The 12,521-nt window shown below is 43.0% G+C and overlaps 1 protein-coding gene across 1 annotated transcript in view; it reads right to left on the bottom strand.

Moving 5' to 3' along the window:
• LOC104516604 (major facilitator superfamily domain-containing protein 2B-like) overlaps positions 1–11,881 on the bottom strand; it is a gene marked incomplete at both ends in the record, with an annotated part of 17,124 nt that extends 5,243 nt beyond the window's left edge. Inside the window, 3 exons of the mRNA XM_010160989.1 lie at positions 1,373–1,496; positions 8,083–8,207; positions 11,765–11,881. Coding sequence (XP_010159291.1) covers positions 1,373–1,496; positions 8,083–8,207; positions 11,765–11,881 — 366 coding nt within the window. The remainder of the gene's footprint in view (positions 1–1,372; positions 1,497–8,082; positions 8,208–11,764) is intronic.
• Between the last annotated feature and the right edge of the window lie 640 nt (positions 11,882–12,521).

Below are 12,521 nucleotides of genomic sequence, written 5' to 3'. Positions count from 1 at the left end.
TCCTGCTTAACACAGGAATACAGAATTCCCTGGTCCAACAGATCTGTAAACAGGAGAAAAGCCAAAGTCAAACAAGAAATACAAACATTTTAAATGTCTGGGAACTATTTTTTCAAAACATGACCCAGTGAAATTCAGTCAGTCGGGATATACCCTGCCAAATTGTGATGTAGCAGCCTCACTTCCCATCCTAATATTCTGCATGATACTGCTTTGCACGGAAGACACCTTGTTTCATCTTGATATTGGCTATGAGGCAAAATGCAACCCCTACATGTACAGTATAGAACACGTCAGAGAAGTTCTTTGGGATCCACTGAAATGATGTCTTCTGCATAAATATTGCAAGCTCTGGGCTATATTAAAAAATCATGTGCTCAAACCCTTCTATCCAGGCATAAATATCATGATGACTACTATAAGTACTATTTCAGGTCTGGTATCCTGACTTTTCATGACCTTCTAGCTTGAGTCAAAACACCCAGAACTAGATTTGGTATCCTAATGTGCTCCTGAAAACAGAAAATACAACAAGTTAGATGCCTAACTGGAATTAGGAATCCGAATGTCATAGAATCATGGAATGGTTTGGGTTGGAAGGGACCTTAAAGATCATCTAGTTCCAACCCCCCTGCCATGGGCAGGGACACCTTCCACTAGACCAGGTGGAAGACTCATCCAGCCTGGCCTTGAACAATTCCAGGGATGGGGCATCCACAGCTTCTCTGGGCAACCTGTGCCAGTGCTTCACCACTCTCTCCATGAATAATTTCTTCCTGATATCCAATCTAAATCTCCCCACTTTCAATTTAAACCCGTTCCCCCTGGTCCTGTCACTACAGGCCCTTGTAAAAAGTCCCCCCCAGCTTCCTTGTAGCCCCTTCAGGTACTGGAATGCTGCAATAAGGTCGCCCCGGAGCCTTCTCTTCTCCAGGCTGAACAAACCCAACTCTCTCAGCCTGTCCCCATAGCAGAGGTGCTCCAGCCCTCTGATCATCTTCGTGGCCTCCTCTGGACTCGCTCCACCCAGTCTATATCCTTCTGATGTTCTGGATTCCACAGCTGGAACCCACAACATCTCTGCCTCTGTGGATCCACACAAGAATGAGTTGAGTATCTGGGGAACTGCCAATGAAAGTGACTGGAGGTAATCTGTCTGAACTAGCAGGTCATTTGCCACAGAAAGCACTGGCAGAAACCATCAGCCAGCAGAGTTTGATACCAGGATACCTACCTATCCCTTAAACTCACTAGCAGTTGAAATCAAATGTAAAGTTTTGTTAAATCTCAGTTTACTACATCTGAATGCATAAACATAGACAGAAAACGAGCAAGTTACAGCTGAGAACATCATGAGCTGTAATCTACTTACTGTGGTCAGCGATTGGAAAAGGCAGTAGAAAGTCAGGTACCATGCAACTCTTCCCGATACAAAAGGAGGCAGGTACCACATGAAAAAATAGGACACTACTGTGAAAGGTGTACATGCCAGCATCCTGCAAAGAAGATTAACACCTGTCAACAATCTCAACATAATAATAGCAAAGCACATTGAATTTTCTTGCTAATGATTAATATAATGCAACTTATTTCATGCGCAGTTTTTCTGACTACAATAATGCCATGATTTTAAATACTAAACATTAGCCTGCATTAAATTTATATTAATATAAATTAGATTAATTAATTAAATTTAGATTAGTATAAAATGTATACAAGTACTTCCATAAAATGGAAATAGACAATGAATAGGAAGGAAAAGGGCTATACTGAAGTTAATATGCCCCTCAGAACAGACACGATTTCCTTGCACATGCAACGTAACAGCATACCTATACTGCCATTCCTTAGAACCTCTGTTGTGGTTTAATCCCAGTGGGCAATTGAGCACCACACAGCCGCCTGCTCACTCCCCCCAAGGCGGGATGGGAGAGAAACGGAAGAAAGAAAATTAACTCTGTCCCAGCCAAAGCCAGCACATTCTCCACCCCTTATTCCATACCGTTTATGTCATGCTCAGTTACCACACTTTCCAATACAAACTCATTAATCACCACCACCCTCCCCATCTTTGATATAATACAGACATAATTTCCTTCGCCTATGGACCACCCCCGTAAAATGTCTGTAAATTGTCCACATATGTCCATCACGTTCATTTAGTCCATGACTTTCAGCTCCATCTGCTATGGTGGTTACTCAGGACAGGAGAAGTGGTGTGTTGCATGGAGATAGTGGGCACCAAAGCCAGCTCATGTGGGGTCACTGCTGCACTTGCACTGCTTCTTGTAAGGCTTCTGCAGCCTGGCTAGCAACAAGGGGTTCCTACTATACTATTTCTCTACCTCTTCCCCACCAGTGGCACAGGGGGATGTGGAACGGGGGTTGCAGACGGTTCAGTACACTTTGTCTCTGCCACTCCTTCCTCCTCAGGGGAGGATCCTCACACTCTGCCCCTGCTCCAGCATGGGGTCCCTCCCATGGGAGAGAGTATTCCATCAACTTCTCCAACGTCAGTACTTCCCATGGCCTGCAGTTCTTCAGGAAATGTTCCAGTGTGGTTCCCTCCCAAGGAGTGCTGTCCTTCAGGAGCAGCCTGCTCCAGCCTGGACTACTCTCTCCATGGGGCCACAGCTCCGGCCAGGAGCCTGCTCCAGTGCAGGCTGCCCACAGGGTCACAGACTCCTTTGGGCATCCCCCTACTCCAGCGTGGGGTCCTCCCTGGGCTGCAGGTGGGTCTCTGCTCCACAGTGACCCTCCATGGCTGCAGGGGCACAGCCGGCCTCATCACCGTCTGCACCGCAGGCAGCAGGGGAAGCTCTTCATGGTTGTACCTGCTCTGTCAGGGGCTTATCCATGGCCATACACTTTGAGATGCTCCAGCATGACCTCATGCACAGTCATGGATGCTTCGAGGTGTACCTGCTGCTGCATGTTTTATCCACAGCATCCACAGATGCTTTGGGGTGTCCTGCTCCCACGTGGACAGGTCATAATCCCTTTGACTCGAGTTCCAGCCTGTACAGTACAGCAGCACAGGAAGAGCAGCAATGTTGCCACCTGCCAGCCCAGGCACATCGCCACTGCAGTTATCAAACTGTTCCCAGGCACAGCAGAGTGAGATGATAAGCAGTACAGCACTACAGCAAGCAGCAACGGCAAATAGCAGCCACTAACGAGCACCAGACTCTAATATACAGTGAGGCAAGCAAGTCCCACAGCAAGCACAGGAGCCTGTCAACTGATAGCTAAACAGCAATAACAGCTATAAATTTGATCTAGCATGTTCCAGTCAAACCTGTTGTTATCTCGAACCCTTCAGACCCTCATTTGGTGCCAAAAAAGACTGTCATGGTTTAACCCAAGCCAGCAACTAAGCACCGCACAGCCGCTTGCTCATTCTACCCCCCAGCAGGATGGGGGAGAGAATTGGAAGGGTAAAAGTGAGGAAACTCATAGGTTGAGTTAAAGACAGTTTAATGGGTAAAGCAAAAGGCACACACAAGCAAAGCAAAAACTAGGAATTCATTCACCACTTCCCACTGGCAGGCAGGTGTTCAGCCGTCTCTGGGAAAGCAGGGCTCCATCACACGTAACGGTTACTTGGGAAGATAAACCCCATCACCCTGAACATCCCCCCCATTCCTTCTTCCCCCAACTTTATACGCTGAGCATGACATCATATGGTATGGAATATCCCTTTGGTCAGTTGGGTTCAGCTGTCCTGGCTGTGTCCCCTCCCAACTCCCTGTGCACCCCCAGCATACTCGCTTGTGGTGTGAGGAGCAGAAAATGCCTTGACTCTGTGTAAGCACGGCTCAGCAGTAGCTAAAACATCCTCCTGTTATCAGTACTGTTTCCAGCACAAATCCAAAAAACAGCCCCGTACCAGCTGCTAGGAAGAAAAGGAACTATCCCAGCTAAACTCAGCACAGTGTCTCAGATTATGCCTTTATTAACATCCTTGCTGAAGTTCTTTCAGTGACTTTATTAGAGTCACTGAAAAGTAAGCCCTATTGTCACGTCTTCACATACTTCAGCAATTTTTCCATGAGCCTATTTATTATCAAGGATTCCATCCTCTAAATTTAATGCCTTCAGTTTTCCTCTCAACATAGCCTCTTCATTGCTACTTCAAGCAAGTGCAAATACATCGATACACTTAAAAACACTGACACCAGCATAAAAGGTAATGGATGGCCCACTGCAATAATTCCTACAGTTTGTATCTACTTGGGTATAAGATAATTTGCTTCATTTAACTGAACAGCAAAACTCCTAATCACGTCAAGCACAAAAAGAGTGTTCTTCTAGTGAGGAGAGTGGCTTTAAAAAAAGAACCACAGAAACTTAAATTCCACACAATTCAGTAATTAATTAGTCTAAAAATTATTTCAGGTAAACAACACTTGTCAAACTCCATTATATGGAAGAATCATAGAATCATAGAATGGTTAGGGTTGGAAGGGACCTTAAACACCATCTAGTTCCAACCCCCCTGCCATGGGCAGGGACACCTTCCACTAGACCAGGTTGCTCCAAGCTTCATCCAGCCTGGCCTTGAACACTTCCAGGGATGGGGCATCCACAACATCTCTGGGCAACCTGTTCCAGTGCCTCAGCACCCTCTCCATGAAGAATTTCTTCCTGATATCTAATCTAAACCTCCCTGCTTTCAATTCGTACCCGTTACCCCTTGTCCTGTCACTACAGGCTCTTGTAAAAAGTCCTCTCCCAGCACCCTTGTAGGCCCCCTTCAGGTACTGAAGAAGTAGTCAGATGCTACTATTTTCTAAAAGTCTGAGCTACAGCAGCATTAGGACGCTCCTATATTCTTGTAAATCAGACATTAAACAATGTAATTAGATGACCAAGATCCCAACAAAAAAAATATCCAAACACATAAAAGAGAAAACAGATTAATCCCTTCACAACAGCACTACTGACACTGGGGGTCAGCTGATTATTTTGCAATCGTGAACTGAAAACCTGGAATACAAAAGAATAATGTGGGTAAATAGTTTAGTAAAACAATGGCTTTCCCACACTGCTCTTTGGGATGGACAGCACCACCGAGAGCTGAGCATTTACAAGGAAAGTGCCAGGTTCTGGTATTCTCTGTCCCTCCAGTCCCCAGGCCACTGTTCATCCACAGCTGGTCAGCAATGGAAAACACAAATAAGGATAAAATCCTAACACATCTCAGGGAATTAAAAGCATGAGCTCCTCCAGACAGGTGTCCCAACAGAGTCACCAGAGTAAAGTATTTTCACAGTCATTTTTTCATGGAACTTTTCAGCAATAACCCTCTTAGTATTCTTCCTCCTCACTGCATCTTCCTTTCCTCATTAATGTCGGTGGGTTTTCACATCCTTGTTGAAGCTGCTGGATATCTCATTGTCTACTATTGTCTCCTCTGACCAAATATTTGACCAGGTTTGTGTATTTTGAGTCAGTGTCTGCTTATGCCTTTTAAACACCTTCCATAAAGAAAATCAATAGTGATTGATAACTTATTGTATCATGTGTAGTACGAAGCTATAGTGAAACTTTTCCTTCTTTACTAATATTCTTGCTTTACTACCAAGCTTTGCTGACTGAGCCAATTCCATTGCTTCACTCTAGACACTTAAGTCAGAATAGTTTCAAAATATTTTTAAGCTAATGGAAGCCCCATGTTTTCCTTTGTATAAATATGGTCGGACCTCCAAAGTGTAGGAACAAAATTCCCATGAGAAAAATTACCATTACCAAAAAAGCAGACAAAATCCTTCTGGAAGGAGAGCAGCTGTCTGATGAACACATATTAAAGGCTGGGTTAGATAAGTACTTTTCCTGTAAGAAGTGGAGGTTGTACAGTAGTTGGTTTACGCTGCAAAGGGCTGATACATTCATACTTGTGCTAGGATGGGAGTTATCCTAACACTGATTTAACACTAAAGATAGGTATTTGCAGTATTTTCAGAGAACTGAGAAAAAAGAAAAGACATCAAAATACATCTAATGGCATTTGTGTAAAAATGTCATTATTTTCTTTCTAAATAACTTTGCTATTTGGTTATTTCAGTGCTCATTAAGAAGCACACCATTTACCTGACAACAAACCAAAGCCTGCAAAGAGAAACAGCAAGAGTTTCTTTTCATAAGCTGGCCGTGTGCGCCAGCAGGCCAGAAAGCCAATTGCATCATGGGCTGTATCCAGAGAAGTGTGGCCAGCAGGTTGAGGGAGGGGATTCTTCTTCTCTGCTCCACTCTGGGGAGACCCCACCTGGAGTACTGTGTCCAGCTCTGGAGCCCTCAACATTGGAAGGGTATAGACCGGTTGAAGCGAGTCCAGAGGAGGCCACGAAGATGGTCAGAGGGCTGGAGCCCCTCTCCTATGGGGACAGGCTGAGAGAGTTGGGCTTGTTCAGCCGGGAGAAGAGAAGGCTCCGGGGAGACCTTATTGCAGCCTTCCAGTACCTGAAGGGGCTACAGGGAAGCTGGGGGGGACTTTTTACAAGGCCCTGTAGTGACAGGACAAGGGGTAACGGGTTTAAATTGAAAGCGGGGAGGTTTAGATTAGATATCAGGAAGAAGTTCTTCCTGGAGGGGGTGGTGAAGCACTGGAACAGGTTGCCCAGAGAAGCTGCGGATGCCCCATCCCTGGAAGTGTCCAAGGCCAGGCTGGATGAGGCTTTGAGCAACCTGGTCTAGTGGAAGGTGTCCCTGCCCATGCTAGCATGGTTGGGACTAGACGATCTTTAAGGTCCCTTCCAACCCAAACCATTCTGTGTTTCTATGATTCTATGAAACAGCAGCAAGCTCCTCTTTCACCATGGGGCTCTTGACAATAAGCTTGACTTTGATCTGAAGACTCTGTTCCTACCTGGGCCATAAGCAGCTGATCTCAGCCTTCTCCCAACATGCACTTGCCTTCTCTCTGTCAGATATAAGCTGCCCACGGACAAGCTTCTGTGGCCCTAAAACCATACAACAGCAAGAGAACTACCAGCTAAAAAATTGGTCTTATTTTCCATGAAAATTCAACTTGTTTTCTCAGGATACCACATTTACTCTTAGATTTTTGTAGTGAATCAAGTTTGGGGGTTAAATTAATTCAAAATATATTTCAATACATCCTTATAATGCATGACATAGAACAACAATGAAAGACTCCCTATTTCATAAACTACTCAGTCTCCCCTTGGTTTCCAAAATATTTAAAAAAAAAAAAAAAATCATAAAAATGAGCTTGGATTCCTCTACCATGGCCCGCTCCTTTCCAATTCTCTTACTTCACACCTGTCCATCTCCTTCCTATACAAGTAACATTCATTCTTCTAATCTCTCCTTACAGCACACGTACCAGTGTACTAGCTACGGAGTGACTATGAGGGGTAGATATGTCACAGTGAAACATTACTATCCCTTTAGAAATGCTGATCAAAATCTTATAGCACCTCATTCCATTATAAAATTAATGTGATTTTTTAATTATGCATTTTGGTGACAGAGATGTAAGATAAGCAGGACCAGGATGGCTGCTGTAAGGAAGAATGTAGTAGAGTGTCAGGGAAGTACTGGTTGGTGAGCCCTTCGATGCATCTGTTCCACATGTATACACACATCCTTTACCAAATTGAAAGGCCTAGAGAATTAAAGTTAACAGAGCTCCTGGAAGGCTGATGTGAGAAGTGAAAGCACACTAGAAAAGAAGTAGAAACAAGTTCCAACTTTGTGCAGAAGTGAAGCCAAACTGAAAGAATCTAGACAAAGACAAAAATTCAACCACAGATTGAAGAAAGTCTTAGATCTGAGCTTCCAGATTTGTTAACAACACAGTGTCTTGGCATTATTTGCTTGTGTCTCCAATGGTAGAAATGTTTTCATGAGTGAACAAGTTAAAGGGAAATAGATGGAAATAGACATGACAATTTTTCTTTTTGATTTTATATATGTAGAATGAACAGTCACTGTTGTCTGGGAAACAGGCAAAGAAAGATGGGTCTAATTCAATGAGGTGACTGTATGATCACAACACACACACAATATTCATATATATATATATAGATGTAAATATATGTACACATTTATGCTTACCAAGGCATGAGTCGGCCAATTTTTGTCCATCTACTTTTGCTAATAAAAAAGCCAGCAACAGGATCGGTAACTGCACCTGAGGCTTTGCCAATGAACAGCACCAAAGAGGCATGAAATGGAGTAATCTGGAAGTACAGACACAATACTGTCAACAAGAGCCATTGTTTCACAATACAAAGAAACAGCATAAAGCAACTTTCCAGAAAGAACCTCAGTGTTTTAACGAATAATAATAGTTCATTTACAAAACATGCCTGCTGCTGTCATAGAAATTACTACTGGTTACCCGTAGCAAACAAATGTGACACTGAGACAGGCACCATGCAAGAAGGGATTAGAGGGGAAAAGTGCAAGGAAGGACAGATTATGGATGTATTTAGAACTGGGAAAATGAGTCAGATAATCAAATAGTAGACTAACGCCCTTGGTTTAGTCATAAAGTCGGGATAATTACAGAGGGACTGTCAGGTTTTGTTCCCCACACAGCCCCATTTCCCTGTATCTTTATCTTGACCTGATCTAGGAAAAAAGGTAGAGGGAGCTGTTTACAGGAATTCAAGCTTTTTCATCTCCCGAGGTTACCAACAAGGGCGCCAAGTGGTGACACGTGGCTGTGGAAGAGCACAGCAGACATTATCCACTCCGAACTGTGACAACCGAACTGCGTGAGGCGTAGCTGCTCAAAAGCTGCCAGCCTATGTCCAACGATTCTCACTTGAAAAATGTTCACAGGATACACAGGAATAAAATGGCCAAGTAGCAAAACCTTTGAAGTTAACCCAAGAGGACCATACTTAAGTGCCAGTATAGAAATATAGTTTATCCTGGGCAACGAAATTATTTTTCACATATATCTGTAGAGAGCTTAGGAATGCATATCACACAATGGTTAAAAAAGGTGGGGGGAGAAACATTGAGGAGAGACTGCTGACACAGCCTCGGGGGCTTAAACAGCAATGGCAGATAAAACCCCTTCACCTATATGCATCTTCATGCTATCAGTGCTCCAACCTAGCAGGAAGCCTGGTAAATGCAGCTGATACAACGCCAAGCCTGAGCTAGTGTGCCCTGCTCTTCTGCAGAGCTTACTGCCTCCTAGGCAGCATCACACAGCATGCAGGTCCCCTGCACGCAGAACTTGCTGTAGGTATGCCTATACCTATACCTATGCCTATACTCCACCCTGGAAAGCTTATGAACAGGGAAGGATTGGGAATGGCAGTCTCCAGCAGGAAATGACAGTGGCTCTCCAAGCATCTTATTGCTGGGCTGTGGGACAAGGCTGGGATAAGCTCTGGGCTGTATCCAACAGCAGTTTGCTGACACTCACTTCATCCACCTTGGCTGACGAGTACCCTCCCACAGCTAGGGGGGCAAGCAGCCCACCAACCCTGAGGCAGAAGTGCCATGGGGGCTACACTGGAACCGCTCACAAGTCACTACGCTTGGTATTTTGTTCAGATAACGTGGATACACAGAATACTACATAAATGAAAGTGGAGGAAAGCCTCGAGGAAAACTAATACCTCTCATGTTAGAAGTGAAGTCCACATAGTCACCCTGTCTTCATCATCAGTAGGGGCTTATACAGCCCTTGGATGCCTTTTCCTAGCCCCTAAATCTAGACAGTGTCAGCACCAATGCCAAAAACTTTTCAGTGTTAATAAAACACAAGATTAAATATGCTAAATTCACCCATCTCAAAAGGAGTAAAGACCAGGGTGCTATTATCAGAGATTGTGGTGTTTTCTAGTAATTTGTGGTGGTTTGGAGTTACATTTATATGTCCGCAGTTTATACAGGTAATTTAGGTGGAACATGGAATTCAAAAGGAAAAACTGTAAGCTACAGAAAATTAATACAAATGTAATTTTCTTAGAAAGGATCCAGATTATGAATGAAAGATTATACCTAGCAAGTTTCCCAGTCCCTCAAAGAGCTTAAACAGTTCTGCCCTCTAAGTGGACAAGTGGACAAGAATTAAATCCAGATAGTGACTATAAAATTACACCCTCTCCCTGAAAATGTGTGAAAAAAACCCCACAGGAATTCAGAGCTGTTTTTCAGGCCTTCAAATAAATCCTGTCCCTGCAGGATTACTTCAGAAAACAAACTAAATCATCAAGGAACAAATAATTAAGCCTCTTAATGAAATAATAAGTGCATCATGACAAACATTAAGCAGAATGATTCGGATTCAGTAGGAGCTTGTTAACAAAATAATTATGTCATTTATTTAGGTAGTGCCCAAAGATGCAGGAATGGGACCCCCGCCTTCTGGACAATGTACACAAACAGATAGAGAAATAAACAGTCCCTAGTTTCAAGGCTTCCCAATTTCTGTGATAAGCAAAGGGCGGGGAAATTGTTGTATTTATAAGCACCCTGAGAAATCCGTATTAGTGTCTTTCTCATGCAGTTCATGCTTCATCGTCTCCAATGGCTTGTATTGCCATCCTTGATGTAAGTGTGAAATAACTGTAGTAAGAGCAGCATCCACTCCCTGCTGATCTCCAAGTTACCAGTTCCATCTCCAACTCCTCAGACTCCACTCCATCCACTTGCCATCTTTGACACTGCTATCCAAAACTGGCCCCTTCTCTAGGTCTTGTGACTTCGATCACAAGAGATTTGAGATTACAGTTTTATAAATCAGTTGCATTGTGCTGCCAATTTTATCCAGTAAGTTAGACCTCAGCTTTGGATATCAGACTTTTAGAGGAAACCTCCAAACCAAATCTTTTGGACACCTCCATTCCCCTAGTAATGATATCCTGCCTTTCTACATCTTGAACAGCAAATGAATAATGATACCTGACCCAGAACCTTCTGTTCTCTCCCACAAATAAAACCAGCCATCAGTGCTGAAAGCCACTTGTGTCATTTCAGCTACAGCTGTTCTCACAGTCCCTGAAGTTTGGCTTCATCTCCCTAAAATCCTTTTCTCTATGCTATAATACTTTCTCTATGCTATAACACTAGGTAGGACCTAGTCCCACCTAGTCACCATGTAGACATACAAGACAATCCAAAACAGTAAAAATTGCTTATGGATTGATTTTCTTTCTTTCCTGCTGCCCTGAAATCTAGCTGGAGCAGCTGAAAGTCAGATGAATGGGATGACTCCTACTGCTTTGTTTTACCAGGTCTGCTTCTGCCCCAGAAAGCCACAGGCTAGAAGCACAGAACCTTCAGGAAGGATAACTCAGCCTTCTTTGCAAATCAATTACCCTAGATAAAACAAATAAAATTTATGTGAAATGATGTTGACTACTGGATGCAACTGCAGTGATTTTTAACTAAACCCAATGAACAAAATCTCAACGTGATGCTATTAATGTTTCAGGCATCTCATAACTTGCACCCTCTGACTCTTGACACAATGAACTGCTTTTTCTTGTGTCTGCAAGTGTGTGAGCTCTACAGTGTCTAAAGCTTTACTAATGATTCCAAACTAAATGTAAACAATGGCCACTTTGAGACAGAAAGTAAACTAGAGGGAAAAAATTATTTCCAGACAAGTTTATGCAGCTTTCAGGATGCTGATCAGGTACAGGCAAAGACAGCAAGACAGTTTAACAGCTTTATTAGGTAATTCAGCTTTTATCTTTCTAGGGACATTGTTGACAACATCAGAGCTGAGGTAAGTCTACAATCTGTAAAGGTTTGTTATGCTACTTACGTGGGCTATATCCAGCAGGTAGATCTGTAGAAAGAAAGCAGCAGCACTCCCTGCCACTTGATTTGGGGCACCTCCTATTGCATAGCATAATTTGCTGCAAATCGAGAGCCTGTACTCCTGTTGAAGATGAAGCAGAACAAGCAATGAGAAAAATAAGTACACAAGTTAAAAGCTACAGAAGTCATAAGGTTAAAGTCTAAGGTTAACACCAAATTTAGGCATTTGCTTCACAGGTATTTCACTAATAAATCCATGCCCACAACCCCATCAACAGGCCTTTGGATGCTCGTTGCTTTTATTTTTAATGGTTTTGTTCCATAATTCAGCACCATAAAACAGATCACAGTGTTTCTACAAGGGAATCTAGGCTTACCTACCTGCTTCTCACAAACTATTAAAAAGAAACAGGTCTACAAACCAGCAAGAAGCAGCAATGAAGTACACATGCTGCTAAACTATTCTCTGAGCTCAGTTTTGTCTTTAAATGTTTAATTCAGATTTTTTTAAGGTTGAAAACCTTTTTAAAAATAATTTCTTATATTAATCTTTCAGACCATAATAACTGATATATATACTCTCATACTGTAGTAGTTGAAGAACATTCATAGAAGAAAAGTTCCACAGCCAAATGCAGGCTGAATACATTCCAAACATTTGTGCTCTATTCCTTCCTTACTTTGCCCAAAAATGCTGGTGTGTCACTTGACTTTGTACATCTTCTTTTTAACTTGACTTTCATAGGATCATGGAATGGTTT

The sequence above is a fragment of the Eurypyga helias genome, unplaced genomic scaffold (genome assembly GCF_000690775.1).
Source record: "Eurypyga helias isolate BGI_N326 unplaced genomic scaffold, ASM69077v1 scaffold1001, whole genome shotgun sequence".
Taxonomy (NCBI): Eukaryota; Metazoa; Chordata; class Aves; order Eurypygiformes; family Eurypygidae; genus Eurypyga; species Eurypyga helias.
Note: the sequence above shows the minus strand (reverse complement) of the source record. Positions and strands in the feature narration are given on the sequence as shown.